The sequence below is a fragment of the Colias croceus genome, chromosome 4 (assembly GCF_905220415.1).
Source record: "Colias croceus chromosome 4, ilColCroc2.1".
Taxonomy (NCBI): domain Eukaryota; kingdom Metazoa; phylum Arthropoda; class Insecta; order Lepidoptera; family Pieridae; genus Colias; species Colias croceus.
This window is the reverse complement of record NC_059540.1, coordinates 6729055-6752798: the sequence shown is the minus strand read 5'-3', so window position 1 is coordinate 6752798 and position 23744 is coordinate 6729055. Positions and strand designations below refer to the sequence as shown.

The 23744-nt window shown below is 32.4% G+C and overlaps 4 protein-coding genes and 1 pseudogene across 4 annotated transcripts; 2 read left to right on the top strand and 3 right to left on the bottom strand.

Moving 5' to 3' along the window:
* Window positions 1-693: 693 nt before the first annotated feature.
* On the bottom strand, window positions 694-2970 carry LOC123691086 (RNA-splicing ligase RtcB homolog). The gene is made up of 5 exons (XM_045635315.1): window positions 2585-2970; window positions 2234-2364; window positions 1439-2143; window positions 1194-1358; window positions 694-1021 (listed from the first exon to the last, which is right to left on the bottom strand). The coding sequence occupies exons 1-5, from the start codon at window positions 2874-2876 to the stop codon at window positions 794-796; spliced, it is 1521 nt and encodes a 506-aa protein (XP_045491271.1). The 5' UTR covers window positions 2877-2970; the 3' UTR covers window positions 694-793.
* Window positions 2971-10551: 7581 nt separating this feature from the next.
* Window positions 10552-11192, top strand: LOC123691085 (NADH dehydrogenase [ubiquinone] 1 beta subcomplex subunit 11, mitochondrial). The gene has a single exon (XM_045635313.1). It carries the CDS (start codon window positions 10693-10695, stop codon window positions 11128-11130), a length of 438 nt encoding a protein of 145 aa, XP_045491269.1. The 5' UTR covers window positions 10552-10692; the 3' UTR covers window positions 11131-11192.
* Window positions 11193-12943: 1751 nt separating this feature from the next.
* On the bottom strand, window positions 12944-22506 carry LOC123691084. Its single transcript, XM_045635312.1, has 6 exons — window positions 22341-22506; window positions 20564-20794; window positions 20236-20368; window positions 19671-19834; window positions 18757-19400; window positions 12944-13011 (listed from the first exon to the last, which is right to left on the bottom strand). The coding sequence occupies exons 1-5, from the start codon at window positions 22443-22445 to the stop codon at window positions 19179-19181; spliced, it is 855 nt and encodes a 284-aa protein (XP_045491268.1). The 5' UTR covers window positions 22446-22506; the 3' UTR covers window positions 12944-13011; window positions 18757-19178.
* Window positions 14931-17485, top strand: LOC123691083. Its single transcript, XM_045635311.1, has 2 exons — window positions 14931-15317; window positions 16636-17485. The coding sequence occupies exons 1-2, from the start codon at window positions 15050-15052 to the stop codon at window positions 17400-17402; spliced, it is 1035 nt and encodes a 344-aa protein (XP_045491267.1). The 5' UTR covers window positions 14931-15049; the 3' UTR covers window positions 17403-17485.
* On the bottom strand, window positions 15319-18331 carry LOC123691081 (annotated as a pseudogene).
* Window positions 22507-23744: the final 1238 nt, after the last annotated feature.

Here is a 23744-nt window from a genome sequence, read left to right as displayed (position 1 = left end):
AATTAAGAAAAATATGTATTCAAGAAAATCCTTCAGATTTTCTTGAAACTGAGGATGGAGGAGTTATGTCGGGGCAACCCGCAGTACATGCATGTGATATCGTATTTGTTAACGCAGCATAACTACGGCCACCCTGCATCGCCTTAATGCATTTTGTATAATTCTTAGAACATAGATTGCAGCGTTGCATTTTTGTTTAACGATAAGTTATAGTTTAAGTTTTCATTCTGGATGTAGAGAGCACATATTAAAGACGTTTAAATTAAATCTTGTCTTTTTAAAAAACGTCCTTCGGTCCGTCGAAATTTGAGTACCTTTCCTGTCTTTGGTTGTATCCTTACCTCACTAAAGTTGCGTGCAAGATTCATACAATATAATATAGGATTAGTGCCATGACTGGAATTAAAACAACTACACAATGTGTAAGGTCACGAGAAAAAACTCTGAATTTTTTTTATTCACACTTTCTTTTAACTCTTGACATTATTAATAAAATAAATTTAGACCCATTTTTTACGAATACCTTATTTATTTGAAATATTAAAACATTCAACTGCTTATAAAGCAAATAAAAACGACTGCTTGGTTACTGGGATTATTATCGTAGATTTTAACTATTAATTTGCAAAGCTTACTTTATTTGATTGAGGGAATTTTTAAGAGGTTATTTTTATATATCGAATACACAGTTACTCATCAAAACAAAAGTATTTAATCTATGCTGATAAATAAATAGCATATTATTAATATGAAAATACAAAACAAGGGGTATTTAATAGGAATAAATGCATTGTTAGCCTTTAATAACTGCAATTGGCCGTAATTTAACAGTCTTCTTACTTATTCCAGCTGCATGGCAGGTATTTACTACATCTGTTACATTCTTATATGATTCTGGAGCTTCTTCCATGACTAATTTCGGTGATGCAACTCTTATCGATATACCCATAGTTTCAAGCTTATTAAGTACTTCTTTGTAATCTATATTTCGCCTAGATTTCGCACGCGACAATGCTCGACCCTATAAATAAAACATTTTATAAAATTTTAATTGATATAAAAAAAATTGTTTTAGTGCAATGTTATAAGAAAACTTGATTGAAACACTCTGGTTGTTCAGCCGATAAACTCCTCCATATTTTTGTATTCACACATCAAAAAATATTGCTAAAGTTAAATTGAAGTAAACTTACCGCTCCATGACATGTTGAACCAAAAGTTTCAGTCATGCCTTGATGTGTACCAGTGAGTACATAACTGCAAGTTCCCATTGATCCTCCAATTAAAACAGGTTGTCCAGTCAATTGATAATCAACAGGTATCAAAGGATGGTGTGGGGGAAAAGCTCTGGTTGATCCCTATACAACAAAATATATTATTTCAGGAATTCAATGGAATAAAAACAAAATGCTATGTTTAATTATAAAATTTGATTTACCTTTCTATGTACAAGCAAAGTTTTAACTTTCCCATCAACAACATGTTCCTCTATCTTGGCAATATTATGAGATACATCATAAATAACATGCATATCTAAATCATCAGGAGCCATTTTGAACTGCTTGGCAAATGCTTGACGAGTTAGGAAAGTCATTGAACTACGATTCACCCAAGCAAAATTAGCTGCAGCAGCCATAGCTTTGAGGTAATCTTGCCCTTCAGTTGAGTTTATCCGAGCACAGGCCAATTGACGATCATTTACATCTATTTGGTCTCGCTTCATTGCTTTTTCCATTTGAACTAAAGCATCTGTAGCCACTTGATGACCAAATCCTCTACTACCAGAATGTATCATAACGCAAACTTGACCAAGTCTTTCAATGCCCATTTTTCCAGCAGCAAATTTATCATATATTTCATCAACAACTTGAATTTCAGCATAATGGTTACCAGCACCAAGTGTGCCCAGTTGAGGGAGACCTCTCTTCTTTGCTCTTAAACTTACTTTAGAAGGATCAGCATTCAGCATCCTTCCATATTCTTCACAATGCTCTTTATCTTCTGCCCATACATATCCTTCTCTTAATGACCAATCCATACCCATTTCAAGAGCTTCCTCCAGATCTCTGGCATTCATAGGGATGATGCCCTTTGAGCCAACTCCTACAGGTATATGATCAAATAAACTCTGAGCTAGTTGTTCCTAAAGTATACAAAATTTATTAAAGCATTAAGAACAAATAACATCTTCATTAAATGAATTTTAACATTAAAAGAAAACAATTTTTCTTACCTTAATAGGTAGAACATCTTTTTCATGTAAGTTAGTTCTTAAAAGTCTTACACCACAATTAATATCAAATCCAACACCACCTGGAGATACAATAGATTTTGGATTTGATATATCAAAAGCAGCCATATTTCCTGCAAAACATGAAATTATTGCATCATTATTCTATTAAATAGTTTAGCAGTACACAGTATTATCCAATACACAACTGTTTTGAACTAAAAATTTTGTAAATTCACTGATTTCTATATGACATATTCATAGCATTCTAGATTATGAAGTTTCTTCTCTGCCACCTTAATTGAATATTTTTATGCAAATTAGCCACAATTTTTATGTGAAATGAATACCCACCTATTGCAAACCCATATCCTGAATGAACATCTGGAAGGCCAACAGACCGCCCCACGATACCGGGTAAAGCGGCTACGTTTGCAATTTGCTTTACGCCGGGAAGAAAGCCGCCTGTCATGCCTGGGCGGCAAGAGTTTCTTAATTCATCCAACATTAATTTTTCCAACGTATTATTAACGTAGAATACGCCTTCAACATTCATATTTGGTTGGAAACCTTTTTTAATTTTCCAGCAATGTGGGTTAATTTTCTCAAGAAATTTAAGCTCTTCGTTATATTGTCTCACCACCATGTTTACTTTAAATTAAAGTACAAACTTAACAAATATGGAAAATTCTATTCTGCACAGCGAAATGCTTAGTCGATCCCTGAACTTTTTAGTTTTGAGCAAAGAGTATAATGTATAATAGGGCATAGAGAGCCCTCTTGAAGCATATGAAGGCCAACCTATTTGACTTTGACTGGCGACAATGAGCCCTCTGGATTTTGGGGTTAGAACTAATTCCATATACCTACATACATATATACGTTAATATACATAGGTAGTAGGTATATTTTTTTTATCACTACTCTTCTATAAATAACGACGCAATTTAATTTGAATAATCATTTCAGGCAAAAATAATATGTGCCTGGAATAAATGCTCACATATTATATTTGCGTCGTTATTGAAATAGGAGAGCGATATTGTTTCAGAGAATACCTACAACTGATTTATTATCATTTATTTTCAACATTTTAGAAATAAGACAAAGATCTAAATGATTACAAAATGGATGGTTTTTAAAGATTTAGGTGATTTAAAAAAAAACTTTTCAGTTGTAATAATTACAAGATAATTAGCTTATATATAATTAGTATTTATATTAGTTTCATTATATGAATATAAATACGGAGTCTTTAAAAATGAGATATTTGGAAGTGCTAAATAGGTATAATTCAGTCAAATTTCTTAAAACAAATTGAAGTACTTACTAAGGATAATGAAGAAAACGACAATAAAAGAAATTAGTTCTTTATTTTTTAAATGCTTTCACATATTGTAATATTACATATTTTTAAGTAAGTACTTATCTAAAACAAAACTGTCCGTGCACATAATTTTCAGTAAAACGTTTTGAAAGCCTGAACGTAGGGCTCGATTCAACGCACTTTCACCACACTTTCACGAGAACTATAAACTTCACACGATTATCAACAAAATGAACTAATTAAGTAATTTTAACGTAAATAAACTTCACCGTTCACGTATAGTCGCCGCCATTTTATAACAGAATTATCAAATACCTTCAAATACATTTTTTTTTTTTTTAATATTTAATGGCCTGGTTACGAGACCTTTAAGCCAATTCTTATTTTTAATCACAAGTGTTCAAGATATTTTTCCTTTATTTGTCCGTAATTAGATCGTTCCCACAGTGTTTTTTATGTATTTGTATAACGCACTATAACACTTTTTGTTTTTTAACAAATCACACAACTGGCGCCGGGAGGAATCACTTACGTACTCTACTATTTCACTTGCCAATACTAGTCTATGAAATATGAACATATGGTTTTGACAGTTGAAGAAAATATGGTTCATATCGGCGATCTTCTCATTACAGAAAGTGCATATATTGCTGTTAATTATGTTCAGTCTTGCAAGGTGTGCGGGTGCTTTATTGTGGCCAAATCTTAATCTATTGATTGTGGTGATAAACTCACGACTAGCTATATCCAGCTCATCATACCAAGGTCTTCTCTGTAAATCCTCTTGAATATTTCCATACCATTTTCCTTTAAATTTCTGATCCTCCTTCCAGAATTGTAACCACATACTATTTAACGAAACATTTACATCGTAATAATAATCAGTCATAGGAACATGTATCACATTTCTGACGTCAATAGCATTGACCCCTACATAAGCAGTTTTGTCCGCTATTTCGTTGCCCAGAATACCTTTATGTGAGGGAACCCACATAAATGCAACTGTAGCTCCTTTATTATGCAACCGCCATACAAAATCCTTAATAAAATAGATAATATAATTAGTTTTAAAATTAAGATTTACAAGTTCCAGACTATTTATAAGACTTAAAGAATCTGTTAAGATTAGAAAATATTTACAATTATTTACACAACTAATCAATTTTAAAGCTTCAAAAACTGCATATGCCTCTGCCGTATAAATAGAGCACTGTTGATGTAGAACAAAGCTTTGAGCAGTACCCCTTTGGGGATCATACACTGCACTTCTCACATAATCTGTACCTTTACTACCATCAGTGTAGATTGTATAATAGTTTTGGTTCTCTTCTAAGAATGCTAGAAAATCAGAATTGTTATCAATTGACCTAGATAAAATTGACATTGGATGTATAATACTATTGAACGAATGAGTGTAACATGACCAGTGAGATTGTTTTTTGACATTTGAACATTGAGATTTTATTTCCAGGAAAATATGGCACAAAGTTGGGCATATACCTTTTAGCAGATCATTAGGTGAAGTCAGTGGACCATCTGTGTTTATTAAATGAGGTGAGGTGATTTTATTTATAATAAGGAGATTATTTGATGATAGTAGTTTTAAACAATATCTTTTTGCAAGTTTGATTCGTCTCAATAACAGAGGCATAATATTTGTTTCAACTTCCATGGCCCTTATGGGAGTCGAACACATTGCCCCTGATATGATCCTCAAAGCTTTGTTCTGTATTATATCCAGTTTATGAGTATGAGTGCTATTTAAATATGCCAAAGAACTATAATCAAAATGACTTCTGACTATGGATTTATATAAAATTGAAAGTATTTTGGGATCAGCACCCCATGCTACACCTGCTAGACATCTCAAAATGTTAACACCTTTTAATGCATTTCTAGATATATGTTTAATATGTTCTTCAAATGTGAGCTTGTGATCAATTATGATACCCAAGAATTTGTGGGACATTACTCTTGGAATAATATCACCATTAAAAACAACATTAATTAGTGGTGAATCCTTACCAAATAGCATAACACTACTTTTAGCAGCATTTATTTTTAAATTTAATTTGTGCTGATAGTAGTTACTCAACTGCCTTAAAGCAATGTTAACATTTTTAATGGCTGTGGTTAAATTCACATCTGAACTGTACAATGCTAAATCATCTGCGAACTGAAGTATATTTACATTTTTAGTATTTACATATTTACATATCTCACAAGTATACAAATTATATAATAAGGGTGATAAAGTTGCACCCTGCATAGTACCCTTTGACACAGTTCTGGGTCCATGTAAGATATTGTTATGCTTTACATATAATATTCTATTATTAAGAAAATCATAAATCCATTTACACAATTGTCCAGGTACACCTGCATTGCTTAAAACCTTCACCAGTATGCCAGGATCTACATTATCAAATGCACCTTGCACATCTAGAAATACACAAACTGTGTGTAATCTCTTGTCTTTTGCATTTTTCAGATCACCTATAAGAGAAACGAAACTGTCAGCACAACTTCGTCCTCTGCGGAATCCATATTGAACATGAGGGATAACACTATTTGATTCTGCATACCAATCAAGGCGAGTTTTCACCATGTTTTCAAATATCTTTCCAAGACATGACGACAGTGAAATTGGGCGATAGGAACTAGCCTGTTCAGGTGGTTTATCTTGTTTAAGTATAGGTAGAACACATTGAGTTTTCCATGAACTTGGTATTAACTTTTTATGCCAAAGATTATTAAGAACATTCAAAAATAAATTTTGTATTGATTCAGGTAGATGTTTAATCAATAAATATGGAAAATCGTCTAAACCAGGACTAGTATTTCTCCTAGATTGTAAACTCATTAGGAATTCAGACCATGAAAAAGGATCCAATAAAAATCGTGATTGCGGATTTTCATTATTAATATTAAAATAATTGTCTAATTGAACCCGGTCAGTCAAATTGGTGCTATCTGATAGTCTATCCAGTAGTGGTTGCACAAATTCATCTTTATATGACTTATTACTAATTCTGATATTCTTAAATCTTTTAATCAGATTCCAGATTTGACTGATGGGAGTAGTTCTATTGAAATTGTTACAGAAACTATTCCAGCTAATTCTTTTTTGTTCCTTGATAGTCCTTTTTTTTAAAGCATCTAATTTTTTATAGTTAATGTAATTATTAATGGTTGGATCATTTCTGTACAATTTCAATGCTTCATAAGATTTAATAACAGATTGTTCACAGATGCTGTTCCACCAGGGAGCTGGTGGTCTACTCCTGAAGTTGGTCCTGGTGAATCTAGGAATTACAATTTCTTTGAGTTTATCAAGCCGATTACAGAACTCCTCATAAGATTTCATCGGGTTCTCTGCACTGACTATCATGTCTTGGAAGATTGAATGTGAGGTTTCTGCATAATGAGTCCAATCAGTTTTGTTATATAAAAATTTGTCAACATGTTTATTGATTGTGTATCTTTCAATGCACATAGTAATGTCTGTGATGGTTGGGTAATGATAACTACCCATAGGATCATCATACACAGACCACTCACAAAGTGGGGCCAATTCGGGGCTAATAAAACTGACATCTATTGCTGAAGGATTGCGTGTAGGATAATTTACAGTAGTGAAGCTACCATTATTCAAAATACACAAATCATATTCATCAATTATATCATACAAGTTTTGACCACGAGTTTTAGTAGATAGACATCCAAAAGCAATATGGTGTGCATTGAAATCACCACTCACAAAAAGAGGTTTTGGTAAATCTCTTATAATATTGCGCAATCTATTCATTCTTATATGTCTGCTTGAGGGAGGGCAATACACACAGAGAATAGATAGTGTAGTATTTTCTGTATATAAACTTATTGCTATATTTTGTATATCTTCATAAAAAGAGGTATTTAAAACATTGTATTTCAAATGTTCCTTAACTAATATTCCCACACCATTACGAGCATTTTTAGAATTTCTGTTGTAAAAATTGTAATTAGAAATATGAAATGATTGATGATCTTTCAACCATGTCTCATTCAATAAACATATATCAATATCTTTTTCATTTAAAAATTTTATAAGAAGAGGTTTTTTGTGATTTGCACCTTGGACATTGAATTGCGCAATACGTAAAGAGGGAGTTCTATGAGTACTTGTATCCATTATGTTGACAAATTTTTAATGAGGACATCTTTAATTAATGAAGAAGTAATTGGTTCGTTATCACTTTTATTGCCTATTTGGACCAGTGTGTGTACTAGGGCCATAAGCACATCACTGTTTCCAATGATTTGTGATTTTATATCGTGAATATTTACATTCTTTAATACAGGTTTAATATTTACAGACTTATTTACAGGTTTTTGTACAATATTTACATTTTTATTTACAGGGATGCCACGTGATGGCAGAGAAGGGAAGTCAGTACTTTCTTTTGTTTTAGCAACACTAGCATAGGTAATTTTATTTTTCTTCTCTAATATTTTATTCATTTTAATAGGACATACTTTAGAAATAGCTAAATGAGGTCCACTGCAATTCACACAGCAAATTTCATCTGGTCTATTGCATTCTTTATATGAGTGATCACCTGAACAGATTGAACACCGCTGTTTGCCATTACATATATTAGCAGAATGATTAAATTTAAAACATTTGTAACATTGTTGAAGAGGAGGAATATAATCAAAAACTCTATATGAGAATAAATCATATTGTACGTTCTCCGGTAAGGAATTTGTCAGAAATGTGATACTGACAGTTTGTGTTCCTACTAACTCGTGTCCTACTTTTTTCATAAAACGCCTAACTGCAATTATTTCATATACTGAGGTTAACTTTGTAAACAATTCTTTATTTGATAGATTAGTTGGTACGAATCTGATTATACCGGTCTTTTCTATTTGCGCTGCTGGAATGTATGCTTTGATGTTGTATTTTTGCAGAAAGTTGCCGTGGTTGAGAAAATTGTTAGCAGTGTTGTGCTGGTTGAAAATCACAACTATTTTATTGGCGCTAATACGCCTCAGTGCCACCACACCTTTTATATTGTTAAATATATGATTTAAATAAACTGGACTTTTATTTCCTATTCTTTCTTCTTTGTTGTTACTTTCCACAAATACTTTGAATTGCATGTTAATGTTACTTTCCGGATAAAGTCTTTTATAATTTGGTTTACGGAAAGGTAGAAAAGAAGAGTCACTCTCACCACCGCCGCCAGTACCCGAAACATCTCGATCTTCTGGATGTCGTGGTCTCTTCTTAGAGGTGGGCGGGTTATCGCCGCCCCCCTCATTTCCATCCATTTTTTATGAATACGCTATATTAATGTTATAATTTTAAACTTATTTACACTTATTTATAAAGAAATCGTATTTAATTTAATTTAAAGTTCAAAACTATGAACCGCGCTTTTTCAAATTCCCGCCAGAATCCCTTCAAATACAAATAACAAAAAAAAAGTTAGTCAATGTTACCAATTAATAAATCATATTTAACACTTTTCATGTAAATTAAATAAGACGTTTTCAGTATTTTATTTAGTTAGACGCACTATTTTTTTATGTAAAATATTTTCCTGAATAATTATAGTTCTAGATAAGATAGGTACTGAATTAAAAATCTGAGATTATTGTTCTAATTCATTTAAACTTTGAATAAAGAAAGGTTTTCATTTGCCTTATTTTACTGCATTGATTTCATATAGGACAACACTGAGAAGCTTTCAGAAGATGTTGCAAGTTTATTAATTTGATACCATATGAAGCGATTGAAATCGCAAAATTATTTATTGGAATTTGAAAAAAAGTAAGACATGCATTCGATCTATTAAAATAAAACAATGTTTAAAGAATAATTTCCATTTATTTAAATATCTTTATTCACTTTGCAAAAACTTCGGAAAGTGCGATGCCATCTTTTGGGGATTTAATATAAACTTATTTAAATAAGTTTTTACTCGCCAAAGTATAGATAGCGTGGCTTTCTTTAATAAATGTCAGTTTGTTCTAAGTGTCCCCCCCCTGGTTTTGAGACAAATCAAGATTTTGGGTAGCGCCCACGTAGCGCCGGTAGCGCCCGACTACTGATGAGTGACGTCTGACAAGTGACATTGACAATAGTGAATAGACATGAAGTCTTCTTCTTCTTCTCTTAAATAATGGCTTCACCCAATAAAAAGGGACTTCGCCAATGTCCAGTGTATATGGGAGAGACAGGACTCAAATTTCAGTCAGTTAGACTTATACGGCTGTGACATTTAACATTTGGAACTGAGTGGGAAAATGCAGAAATTTTGATCAACTTGGAGCGGCTAGAACAAACACATAAGACAATACAGGTTCTATTATATTACTAACTACAGGATACACTAATATGATTTATAAATATAATAAGGGGTTAATACTTTAGTTTATTATAGGAAATAAATTTAGATAGTATTTCAACAAATTTGGAAGGCACTAAGGACAACAGACATTTAAAATTTGTGGGACGAGGGATTTCAGGAGGGAGGACATCCAGTAATGAAGAACGGAGCTTGGTTAGACATGAAGTCATGATGAGGTCTAGTTGGGTCTGTGACATTAGTGGTGTCATTAATGTAATTTGTGATCATTAGGCCGTATTCAGAAAGAAAGCTGGAAACTTATAAGCTCACCGGCCGCGGCGCTTGTCAGCGCTAGTAGCCCGCGCGGCGCGCACACAGCCCGCGCAAGAAAATATATGAACACGCGCCGATAAGCGCTGAACGGTCCCGACAAGCTTCAACACGCGCTGGACAGAGCTGGGCGCTGCCATATTTTTATTATTTGTCTTGGTCTGCTTCAACCTGCTTCCTTTGTGTAGAACGAACCAGCGCCGGTAAGCGCTTATAAGTTTCCAGATTTCTTTCTGAATGGCATTTGACTTCTTAAAATATTTTAAATATTCTTTACTGTTTGGAAGTACAGAGAATCGGGTGTCTAATGTCAATTGTCAAATGTCAGTTGTCACTGTCAGTTGTCAAAAAGAAAATGGTTTCATAATAGTTTTCATCGCACATTTACTAAGTATTTTATCCCTTAATTTATTAGCTATCAATTATTATTCATCATTTCTATTTAAACGCTTAACAATCTTAATATGGCAGCGTTAATCAAATTACGCAACATGCCTATAATCCAACGATCTGTTTGGAATCACTTGGCAAAATCTAATCGCTGCATATCAACGTCTAAGAAAAACAGCGACACTGCAACTACTGCTGCTGAATCAAGCACAGATGCTGTGAATAAGAATTGGGTAAGCTATGGCTTCGATTTCAAAAGCAGTGAAGATGATACAAACGCCCATCATGCAAGTTACTTCTTCTCAGTGACATTGTGCTTAGTTTTTGGAGGATTTGCATGGGCCTATGCACCGGATGTTCACATGCGCGACTGGGCTCAGAGAGAAGCTTATCTAGAATTATATCGACGTGAAAAGGCTGGCCTGCGTCCAATCGACCCCAACTATGTAAACCCTAAATCTGTTAAACTGCCATCTGAAAGTGAATTGTGCGATGTTGAAATTATTATTTAAAGGGATTGTTATGATGTTAACCAGCTCTATTTAAGTAGTAAATAATAAAGGGATTAATAGTACATATTGGTTTTATTTATTTTATCTATTGACGCTTTTATTTCGGGTTTTAATGTAAAAGCAAGTAAGGAAAAGCATGTATTTTTCATTACACTACTACAATTTTTTTATTATACCGAACAAAATATTTTTGAGTCTTGATACAATTGCTCTAGTTTCAATTCTTGAACTGTGAGACCAGACTGATCTAATAGTGATGAAGCTCGAACCCTATTTAATGATATGCAGTTTTCAAACATAGGTACTTCCTGAAATTCCTGCGAAAAACAGATAGAACAAACCACATTGACATGGCATAATTAAATCCAAGAATAAAGAGGACATAGAAATGTTTTATGTTAGAAGCAAGTTGTTTTGACAACATGATATTTCTATTTTCTCTTGTTTGTGATTGACCTACAACAAACTTTCTGTATTATAGCTTGGCTACATTCATACATTAAAGTAAGTAATTTTTTTTTGTAATTTTGCTATGTGCTCTCCAAATAAATAAATTGTACAAATAGTAATGTTAATCCTCTTTGTTTTCTTACCTAATCTGCAGTGGGGAGTTCATCCAACATCCATAATAATTAAAAGAAAAAAAAATTTGCTTATACCATGTATAAATATCTGTATGTGTGTATCTGTATTATATTATTAACGGTCCACCACTGGTTCGCTGTAGTATATATTATAAAATAGCCAAAATCACTCAGGAAGTTTTTTTGAAATTAGTTCTAGATGTTTGTACCATATTTGTAACAAATTCTTAAATCTGAAACTGTATGTATTTATAAAGCTAAAATAATTTTACAATTTTTTTTTACTTCCGACACATATTTAGTGTACAGACTTAAAAAATATTAAACTATTAATGCCATGATGATTATGAAAAGCATAATAGTGAAATATTAAACAAAATTTCCTTGAAAGAAAGATTTGCTATTAACGATTTTACATATGCGCTCATTACTGTTTACACCTTCCTAAATTTAGATTTGTATTCTATGAAGCAGAAATCGCATTTAGTCACTAAAATCAGGTCTCATTAAAATACTTTTATAAATAGTCCAATATTTTAAGCGAAAAATTTCGTCAGCAGGGGTTGGATAATAAAGAACTGAATTATAAACCATAATATATTTTTTTTATTATAACACACATCACAACCTATATTTATTTGAATAATAGGGGAAGTATTAAAGTTCTTCGAGGATATAAGTATCAATAATTATGTAGTAACGGTTTGATCATAAAAATATAATTTCTAAACCTTCTAAATTTCGGAAGGCGTTAAGTGCTTTAGGATTCAACGGTTTTTTAACCGAGAAATATTGTTGTGTTTCAAGCCAACGCGAACGCTTTAGCGTGGTTTCGTCGTAGTGTGGATCTAGGCCTTATTGCTTTGGTGGGGAGGGTACCTCTAACCCCCAAACTTTTTTGCTTTTACTTTGACGTCACAAGATAGCAATGGTCGTTTCGCGGTTTAGTCCCCCGATTGAAAAAAGCTAATTTCTAGCTTATTAGTATTTATAGGTACTATTTCTTAATATGTACCTACGTCACATATTTTAATGTGGATCCTGCTTCATTCGTCGCAAATCTAGTCATGATGTGGCACCAAAATCTGTTATTAAATTTCCAGATACCTAATCGGCACCATTTGTATTTTATATTACCTACACGAAAATTGGATTATACCCCTGGTCCATTTTTCAAGGCAAAAACAACAATAAGGGTAGGTATTCAAGCAATAATTAAGTCAATCCAATAAATTTTTCAAATATTTAATAAATCCACTAATGTTAAGTAGAGGTAACATTAGTACATACCTACTACCTGGGCATTTTTTTTTCAATTGGTACCACCTCTCAAAATATGCTACTGAATATTTTTTTCAGTTTTTTGGGTAATTGTTGGTTTATTAGATTAATAGATTAATTAAATTTTACTAAAAACGCTTTTGAATTTAATTTTAAACCCCGATTTTATATGAAATAGTGAAAAATAGTAACTTAGGCACGTTTTTTGGTCCAGAACGTTACCTAAGAATATTTTGCTTTTGAAATAAAACTAAAGTTAGAATTGGGTTTTTTTGGCATGTAGTAGCTTAATAATTGTCCTGTCTAGCAAATGATCATAAACTCTAGTTAAAAACGAAATAATTACTTATTGTAACTTGTAACAAATTGTCATGACCGTTACTTTTACGAAAATGCAAAACTTTTATTTTATTAATGAAATAACTAGGGGCAAATCTTGAATTTCAATACCAATCAGTACTTGAGAATGCATTTGTTTCGAAATTATATAAAAAAGTATTAAATTTTTTTCACAAAATAAAGAAAAACTATCAAAACTCTTCAATATTTCAGGGGACAGTCACGTATATCTGACCAATCAGTAACGGTCCTGACATAGTAAAGTTGAGGACATACTGGGACTAATTAAATACACCCGCTTACCTTACTTTTCATCATTTTTATTTGACTTTCATTACATTAGGTATTATTTAAGGCACACGTTTACGAGATCAAAAATCAACAATTCAGTCTATAATTGTTTTTAAAACGAGCTTAGGTTTTAAAATTTTCACTTAGTATAAAAAGTTGTTCTTAATCCCTCAGCCCCCGGAATCACAGACACAATAGAAAATCTATTGTGTCTAGGCGTCTAAAATCACAATTATAGCACCAAAAATGCTGTTTCATTTAACTTCAAAAAAAATCAAAATCTTCTTGCGCTTTTGTTTAAGTCGGTCTATATTTTTCTTACGATACTCTTCATATTTTTGGGGATCACTTTTTATTCGTTCCCTATACCGCTTAATTTTTTCGGCAGCGGTATGTGCCATTTTTATAAGTACCTAAAACATAAAATTACAAACAAACAGACGGACAAGAATCGACTTATATAAAAATAACGAAAGTTCAAAACGGTTTGTGTTCATACTATTAGTTAAAATCAAAAATCTTTTTTTTTTAATAATTAATTATCTTATTTAAATTAACATACGTAATTTAAAAAAAGTCGAAACAACATCTTCTAAAAATACACTTAGAGACTTAAATCGAGCCACCTAGCAAAATTCGACCATGGCCGTAATTTAAAAAATATAAAGCTTTTACTTAATGTAGTTTTGTAGCTAGCATATTTTTCTCATAGTTGACATGCATTTTGTTATAAATTTAAATTCAGAGCAAAAGCAAATTTATAAACCTCAAGTTACATTTGGCAGGTGGCTAATAAGCAGAGCAATTAAAAATTAAATAGTACTAAAAATTCTCTCAGTGTATCCACATATTTACGCTGTCCTGTTCGTTACTTTTTTTGTCCAGCTAATACGTTACCAGCCATTTGGTAACGAAAAGGACGTAACGGTCGCACATCTTCTCTTAGATTTTTAATCATAAACTGAATATATGTTAAGATAATTGAATATCTTTATTCTATATAAAGCCACAAATAATGTCACCATGTGAAACTACCTTTGTTTTAACATTAACATTACAAAATCGTTCTAAAATCGTGAAACACTTACCGCTCAGTATGAGGTGAAAACTTTGCAAAATGACCGTTACCGCTCACAACACTGTCAAAAATGAACGCTAAAACGGCTGACACTTCAAATGGTTGCTGACATAGCTCGTGTTCGATTTGGTGTTGCTATTTGTATAAAAAAATTGTGGAAGGTAGAAAAAAAACCGAACGAAATTATTGAGCATTAAGGTTCGAGCACATTATGTCGGGCCGCAGCGCGTCGGGGCGCAGCGCAAAAGTCCACCCAAATCGCTTCTATACAATTTGTATTTGCTATGGCACACTATGCCGGGGGGTAGCGGGTCGCATTCTTGCGCGGCGGATTTCCGTCAGTGCGATGCGGCCCGCCCCGCCCCGCTGCGCCCCGTCAACAGTGTGCTATAGCAAGCGGATTGGTGTGCACGCGCGCACGTGTTCATTTCACGATATTTGCATTTTTTATTATTTTCGTGATACTTTGGTGTTCACAAAAATGAATGAAGAACTTTTGATTAATTTAGTTCAAGGATACAAAGAACTTTATGATTTGCAAGATCCTCATTACGATGATCAACAAAGAAGAGACAATATTTGGAAGGAAATAGGGGATATAATGAAAGAATCTGGTAAGTAAACACTGTCATGTATTTATTTCTTAATATGTAATTACCACCATAACGCACTTGTATTATGATGTACTATAATCACTTTTTTTAGAAACTTACGTAGTATTTATTCCAAGTTATATGATAAACAACGAGTTAATGAATTACCTTAAAATAATAAACCCTTCATATGCGAGTCGGACTCGCACTTGGCCGGTTTTTTTATAAGTAAGCGGGCAGTATCACTTAAATCACCTTAGTGTCAAGATATTAGTTTCTTCGCATACCTCTTCTAATAACCCTTGTCTGCCACTCAACGGTACCAGTTTGAGATACGAAATATCTTTTAAATTGATCACGGACACACATTGCGTCAAGTGCTGCATGGCTTCCAATATATGGCAAATCTGTGATAGCTTCTGTTACCACGTTTCTCTGAGCTTCCTCTTCAGACCAGTAGCACATGTCGTTTCGCAGTAAATTGTGTAAACAACAAGTAGCTAATATAATAACATTAACATGTTTCGGTAATAACGAAAAACGTCTTTCGTATACTCTAAACTTTTTCACTAATAGACCAAAAGCATTTTCGCTCACACGCCTAGCTCTACTCAGCCTATAATTAAAAGCTTTCTTGTCTTCGTCATTTGTCAACTGATTTCCTGGATATGGTCTCATCAAATGTCTGGTTAATGGAAAAGCTTCGTCTCCAACTATGACATGTGGTAACTGTATGTCTGTACCCGGTATTAAACGATCAGCAGGCAAATTTAACTGTCCATCAATTAAAGCTTTGCCAAAATTAGAGTTATTGAGTATTTGGCTATCAGAATTTTTACCCAATGCACCAACATCAATGACTGTAAAACGGTAGTCCGCATCGACTAAGGCTAATAAAACTATAGTAAACGTTTTTTTGTAAGAAAAATAAAGGGAACCGCTATTCGGTGGTGCTTCTATAATAACATGCTTTCCATCCAGTGCCCCAATGCAATTTGGAAAGTTCCATTGCCTTCTAAAACGCTGTTCTTTGCGTTTCCAGTCTGCTTCTGTCGGTACGGGCATTACATTAGGTGACAGCTTCTTAAATATGGCTGTACATGCCTCGTAAATAATTTGTCTAATTGTTGATTCACCAAGTCGAAAAGTAGTGGCTAATGACTTCATTGAATTTCCTGTTGACAAATATCTGAAACAAAAAAAGCTATTTAGTTCAAACATCATACATCTATTGGCCGATCCTTACGTTTATACAAGTCAATAAGGTTATGTTTAATGGTGTCCTTTAATGGCATGATTATTCTAACTTTACTAATACCTATTTTTTTTTCTTCCACAGCTACAGCTTGCAGAGAAAGATGGAGACGTGTAAGAGACAATTACAGACGCGCTAAAAAATTAAGGAAAACAAAAAGTGGACAAGCTGCTACAAATATGAAGAAACCAAAATATGAAGATTTATTGTCATTCCTTATCCCCTATATTAGCAACGAGGATGAAACTTTTTCAAATTTTCCACTGAATAATGTTTCGCAAGACTCAAGTAATGAGGATAATAGTCTTTTAGATGATAATCATAGCCGTGATAGCCCCGGTTCAAGTGCTGGTACTTCTCAAAGCACTATAAGAAATCGTCCTGGTTCTTCAGAAGACATTTCACCTCGTCCTTATAAAAGAAATTCTAAAAGTTTAGATACTCCACCACAGCTTTCACCAACACACTCGTTATTGCAAGAGTATTTAGAAAAAAAATACAGGGCCCAGAAAAATGAATCTCACAAAATAGTTGACTTTTTCAAGAACTTGGGAGAAACTGTTTCAAATTTTCCGGAAGATGTACAAATTCGTGTGAAACGTGAAGTTTTTAAAATAGTTACCGATGCAGAGGAATTGGTTTTCAGGGACAAATCTAAACCACAATATGTATTAAAATTATCTCAAGAAAGCGCGTCGCCCATAATCGGTGTTTTAAATGATTTAGATGCGCAACCTCCAAACCAAATTATAACACCAACTTCAACAAATGTGAATACAAATAATAATAACACACAGGAAGAAATTGGTCTTGATCTTGATGATAACGCATTAAATGTTTTTTTCCATTAAATCCATTTCATGTACACGAATTGCGTAGGTATTATATTTTTGTGTTATTTTATTTTATTTTTCATTATATTATTAAACTAAACAATACTGTTTTTGATTTATAAGCTTAAGATGTTTCATTTTTATATTTTTGGTAATAATGTTTGATAGGTAATAATAATGGTAAGATTTTTGTTCTGTGATTTTGTGATCATAATATAATATTGAAATTATTTATTTCGTTGTTTTTTTTTTAATGAAAATATAAATATTAAAAAGACAAATACACACTACCCTAACGTACGATCTCACTAACAATTATTTAAGATACAATTTACACAGCATTAACTCGTTTACGCACTGCCAACCCCATTAGGGATAAAGGCGTAATTACATATAAGTATTTGTGTAAATGGGAGGTTATAAGGATTATTAAAAATCACTAGGTATGCGCTTTAGTGAAACTTACCTTAAACACACCGCAAGCCGCTCTTCTGGTCCGATAGGCTCACGAAAAGTTGTAGTTTTTTTATGCAGATCCTCCTTTATTATGTCAAGGATTTGAAAATATCGATCAGAGGTCATCCGAAAATATCCCCAAAACTTGGCTTCATCTGCTAAAAGATCGGGGAAAAGATGATGGTATTCGCCGAATATCTTTCTCTTAGAACAAATGGGATGTATCCATATTTTACGTTTTTTCTTTTGATGAACTTCTTGTCTATGCCGTTCTTCTTCTTCTAAGAGCAGGCAAAAAAACGAAAGTTCTTCGTCAGAGCTATCCATAACGTACAGTTGCACGCAAATTCCGGCAGTATACTGTACTAAAAATCCGTCAATGAGCTGCGACCCGGCCCGTCAATGATGTGCCAAGTACGCATTTTGCGCTGCGATGCGCCCCGTCCCGCGTCGCTGCGGCCCGACATAATGTGCTCGAACCTTTACGGTAACGGTGCAGGACATGTCCAGTTAACAGATACCAAGGGGACACGATTAAAACTAATTTTAAATAATATAATTGTATTAAAATGTATTATGAGTTTATTACACTTGAAAACTACAACGAAATTACAATAATTTAAACGTTTGCAGTAAGTAATAAATAGCGAAATTGCTGAGAAATTGTTAAATAAAGATCACATTTCGAAAAGGGGACAGTACTGCAATCCGTAAGATGTCAGTTTTCAGGATTAAATTTTGGAACTTTGGGTTAATTTTCTCATAAGTAAAATAAAAAACAAGAAATCTTAAGTCATCCTTAACTATTTAAAATTAATTCAACACTTCTAAATTAAAAATCCTGAGTTTTTTTGCAATTTTTATGTGTGGGACATCCCGTGAATTGGATTGTAGACATTTTGGCGAAAATGCCCACCTACATAACATTGATCGCCAAAACCTTAGCCAAAAACTATGTTATAATATGAATAATATGAATATGGAATAAAACAAAGAAAAATATTTTACATTTTTAATGAATATTTTAGTTAGATGCAGTTTGAACTTTGAATTACAATCTACAAATTACACATTACTGTACCTACCTATGTAGTTAGGTATAGGTATCTACCTATATGGGAATAACAATATAAAAGCATATCATCTCTGGTTGCCCTCAATGTAAAAGACAAGTAATTACTGCTAGGTATAAAGCGAAAAGATTATAAATTACAATATGAAAATAACTTAAATGCAAGTTATGGTAAAAACTATACCATTTCAATAAATAATAATATTACCTAACAAAATATCCTAATCCTATAAGTACAAAATTCAATGTTTATTTATATTCTACAATCACGCAGCATTCACTTTTACTATAGATCCTCCTGTTACAATTGCATAGGCACTTTCTGATGAAGATGCAACAAGTCCGTTAATACAGGCTCCAAGGTTAATCTCTCCCGCTGCCTCAATTTTGTTTCCTAAAATTTTCCATCGACGAACAATACCGTCCCAACCTCCAGTCCAGGCAATGTCTTCGGAGGTTGATAGACTTGTCAATATCATATCGCTTACCTAGTGAATCAAGGAGGCTATGTATAAATTATACCTACATAATTACATATATACAGATCAATCAAAAATAAGTTCGATCAGATGAATTGAGATAGTAAAGTACTTACTAAGGTAAAGTATAACAAAAATAATTTGAAGCATGTTTCAACTGATCAACTAGGATTAAAAAGTAAAATAAACTAACATACTGTATACTTACTAAGTAATAAACTTTACTTTATTTAGGTAGATATCGAATAAAAACATTAAAATAGTATAAAGATAGCTTGCCTTAACTTCGTGAATTCTTTTGAATTTAGAATCCATAGACAACTCGTGTAATTGCAAACTATTGCCACCTCTCGCTATTGCCAATAAATACGATCCATTTATTATTCGTAGAGGAGCACGTCCCTCCATAACATGTCGCGTTACAAAACGATCCTTTGATTCATCTATAATGTAAATATAAGAGGGTATTTATAGCATTAGCACAGACTAATATGTATTATAATAGTAACAGTACTATGATAAGAGATACTTTATGTTTCAAAAAGTAACATTTATTTCAGCAAAAAGATTCAAAGATCTATAACTTAATCAATTATATGTTAATTTTTCATTAACCAAAATCACATTAAAAAGCAATAAAATATGATAGAACAAATTTTAAACGACCACCAAGAGTCCATAGCCACTCACCAAACTAATTTTATATTTATACCTACTATTACGTTGAAATCAATGATTATGTTTTTAGTACTATAGTAGGTTTTTAGTACTATCATGTACTATTTAGAAGTTTTGACGCGGATACAATATAGATATCTATCAAAATGATTATTTTGACTCTTACCGGGTTTTATTTCCGTCACAGTAACATACAGATCGCGAGCCGTAAACATGTATGGCGGATTCACAATCACGTCTTTAACTTCTTCTAGCACATTGTAAGAAGCGATTAAAATATTGTCTTCATAAACAAATATCTGTAAAAGTATAATCCTCAGAATTGAAAATCATAAACAACAAGCCTAGAAATTTAAGTTTGTTATTTTCTATAAAAAAAAAATCAGCAAAATTGGTCGTTCTTAATTTAAAAAGTTAGTTAGGATTCCAAAGTGACCAAAACATCGAAATGTGTGTGTCGTTAAAAGACATATTATTTTCATGTTTAAACTTACATTGCCGCCTTCATCCCCAGCGTATAGTTGTTTACCGTTTAAAATGTACAGAGCCCCAATGTCTGTTCCCACGGTTGCGATTTCTACCACTTTATCTCCATTGAATGTCCAGACTCTTATTGTTCCATCATTTGAAGTCGAGTATACATGCTTGTCACTTGCAGCTATCGCAAACAATTGCACATCATGTGCCAACCATTTCGCTGAAGCTGAAAGATCTGCGTTAAGACACTGAAAGGTTTTTTTACTTGGTTTTAGTACCATAATAAGTATATTTATACAGCTCTATATACTTATTATTTCTATCACGACTCGTGATTCACGAGTAAACGATTTATTTAAGTGATATAACTTTCTATACTGTTTTTTAATTCTTTAGATATTAATTTCATAAAATAGTCGATAAAAATTCGATTAAATTTAAAGATATTATTCTTTCTATCCTTAGAGTATATACAATAGTATAGAGCGAGTGTATTGCACAAATTGCTTATTGCGCATCGTAGGCAGATGAGCTATAGATACTATATAGATGTGTGTGTGACAAATAGGGATGGGTAGGTATCAATTGCGTGTTGAACTGTCGATAAGTTATGTAAATAAATATGTATCATAAGTAAATTTTATGTTCAATAAGTTATTAAAGGAAAAATATACGAATAAAGTATAAATATGTAATTTTAAATTTGTCTACCAACTGAATAAAGTTTGTTTATTCCATTTGAATATTAAATATTATATATGAAATTTTCTTGTATTAATTATAAGTACTTTAAAAAAATATCTTTAATTGGAATATCAGAAAAACGTGAGTACTTTTTAAATAATAAAGTTAATAAAATAAAAGATCAGGTTTAGTGCTATTTCTTTAATAATAAATCAAACCATAATAATAATGTTTTAAAAATGGTAAAAAATATTAAGAAATAATTAATAATTTAAAATGATAATATAATAAATAATATTAATAATTTTTTTATTTAATTTTATCCATTCTACTATCAAAATCTTCAAAATCAATTTAGCGGTTCAGAAAATATATCGTAACATTACATACTTTACATTTACATTCGCATTCATAATATTAGAAAGTGTATCATACAAAACACACCACAAATATATTTATAATACATTTTTAAAAGAGTTTAAAATTTTAAGTTCAATAAATAATTTGTTAAAATATAGTTCTTCTAGTAAACTTTATATCGAGTACAGCGTTGGTCAGGTCACATCACTACGATCACGTGGCGGCAGTGAGGCGCGCGAGCAAGCCTGCGCGTGTCCGCCTCTCACCTACCCTTCACCCCCGCGATGCTAGATTTATTTTCATAAAAATAAGTATAACAATCGACTTACTGATGGAATGTGATAGTGGATTTCAATTTTGTGTATTTTCTAGTATCGTTTTTGCAAGATAGAACAGCACATTTCACCATGTTTATTCGTAATATGAAAAAAAATCCAGAGCAACGCACTTCGTGAGCACTCAACCACGACTGCGAGCGCTCGCGGCGGGAACGTCGTGTTGTTCCCACCTGTGCCTACTGTTCCCACTTGGTTGTTCGCACTCTATAGATAGTATATATACTCTAAGTTTCTATCCAATTTACGACATAGACATAAATTTTAATAGTTGTCTATAAGCTCTACAATTTAGTTATAAGTATACTGCAAAGATTGTGTGAACTTTAAAATCAATTACGAATTTCACAATTGTTATTCCACATAAAATAAATGCATTTTACGAATAAGTGTATCCTTTTAACCAAGAACTTACTTCAATCGAGCCGTTTTCAGTGCCGATAAATAGCTTGTTATTTTTCCAAGTCACAACACAAGGTTCGGAATCAATATTTATTTTTTGATCGATTTTAAGTGCCATTGGTAGTAAAATTTACGAAAACGTCTGTATTGGTACACAAACTCATAAGAAACTGCCAACAAATCTCAAAGTTCGAGATCAAGCCAGAAATAAACGGAGTAGACAACCAGTGCTATTTTCGTCCAAATAAATATGGAATGTATCTTCTAGATTTATCCAAGTATCAAAAATAGAAGTGCAGAGTTTCCTAATAGAACATGTCCATGACTAGATACTATTACATCACAATAATAATACCTATTACATAATATACATAACTTTATAAGTATGTAAGTACATAGGCCTATAATAGGATAGAAGAATTACCTACTGACCTAGGTTATATTATGCTGATTAATAAAATATTATCATCATAAATAAAGTGGTTTACAACTTACATTAATATTTATTTATTTATTTAAATTCTTTATTTAACACACACAAAAGAATAACATATTATTAGATACCTACCTAGGTATTTTATTCAGAAAAATCTGCTGAATTATTTCATATTTTCTACACTGTAGCGTAGTGTGACCGTAGATTAGAGTAGGTACTCAATTTAAATTCAACTTCAGATCACAATTCACAACAAATGACTTCACAAATGAGGGATCATCATTTTAATGACATGAAAAACAACACTAATTTATAGCGCATGGAGCGCATGTGCCAAAATTTGGTGTCGTAACAGTGTTTCGTTTTCCAAATAATAACTTATGTATGCATATTGAATTTTAAGGACCCTTGGCCTGTGTCACAAAACGTGATTATATTGAATTGACCAATGTATTTTATTGGCGCAATGCCGCACTGAATGTATAATCAAGTGGTTTGTAAGGAAACACGAATGCACATTGTTTCAGTGAAAGTAAAAAAATAAACACTGATAATCCGGGATATAATAACGCCGTGAGACACTTCATAACCATCATTATCATTGTTAAGCATTCATGTTAGCACTTAGCGTGTAGTCGAGTTGCGCCATTATTAAAAGGAAAACATCAAAATCTTTAAGTTCTGTAGGAGGTAAATAACACATAGAATAAAAATGTCTCGATGGAGTTTTTATATTTTTTTATTCGTTAATTTTACAAAAGTTTAAAAATACTTGTTATGGTATTATGTACATATTACCATAACAAGTATCTAACAAATTTAATTAATACTTCGAAGACTAGCATTTTATTTCCTAGTACCTAGGTATGGTGGGAAATTAATAAAAAAAAGAAATTATAATCATCAATCAAACATTAAGATTATAACAGCTAGATCCCTATAATTATATGTGGTTAGGTATTAGGTAGACTTCCAGATAAC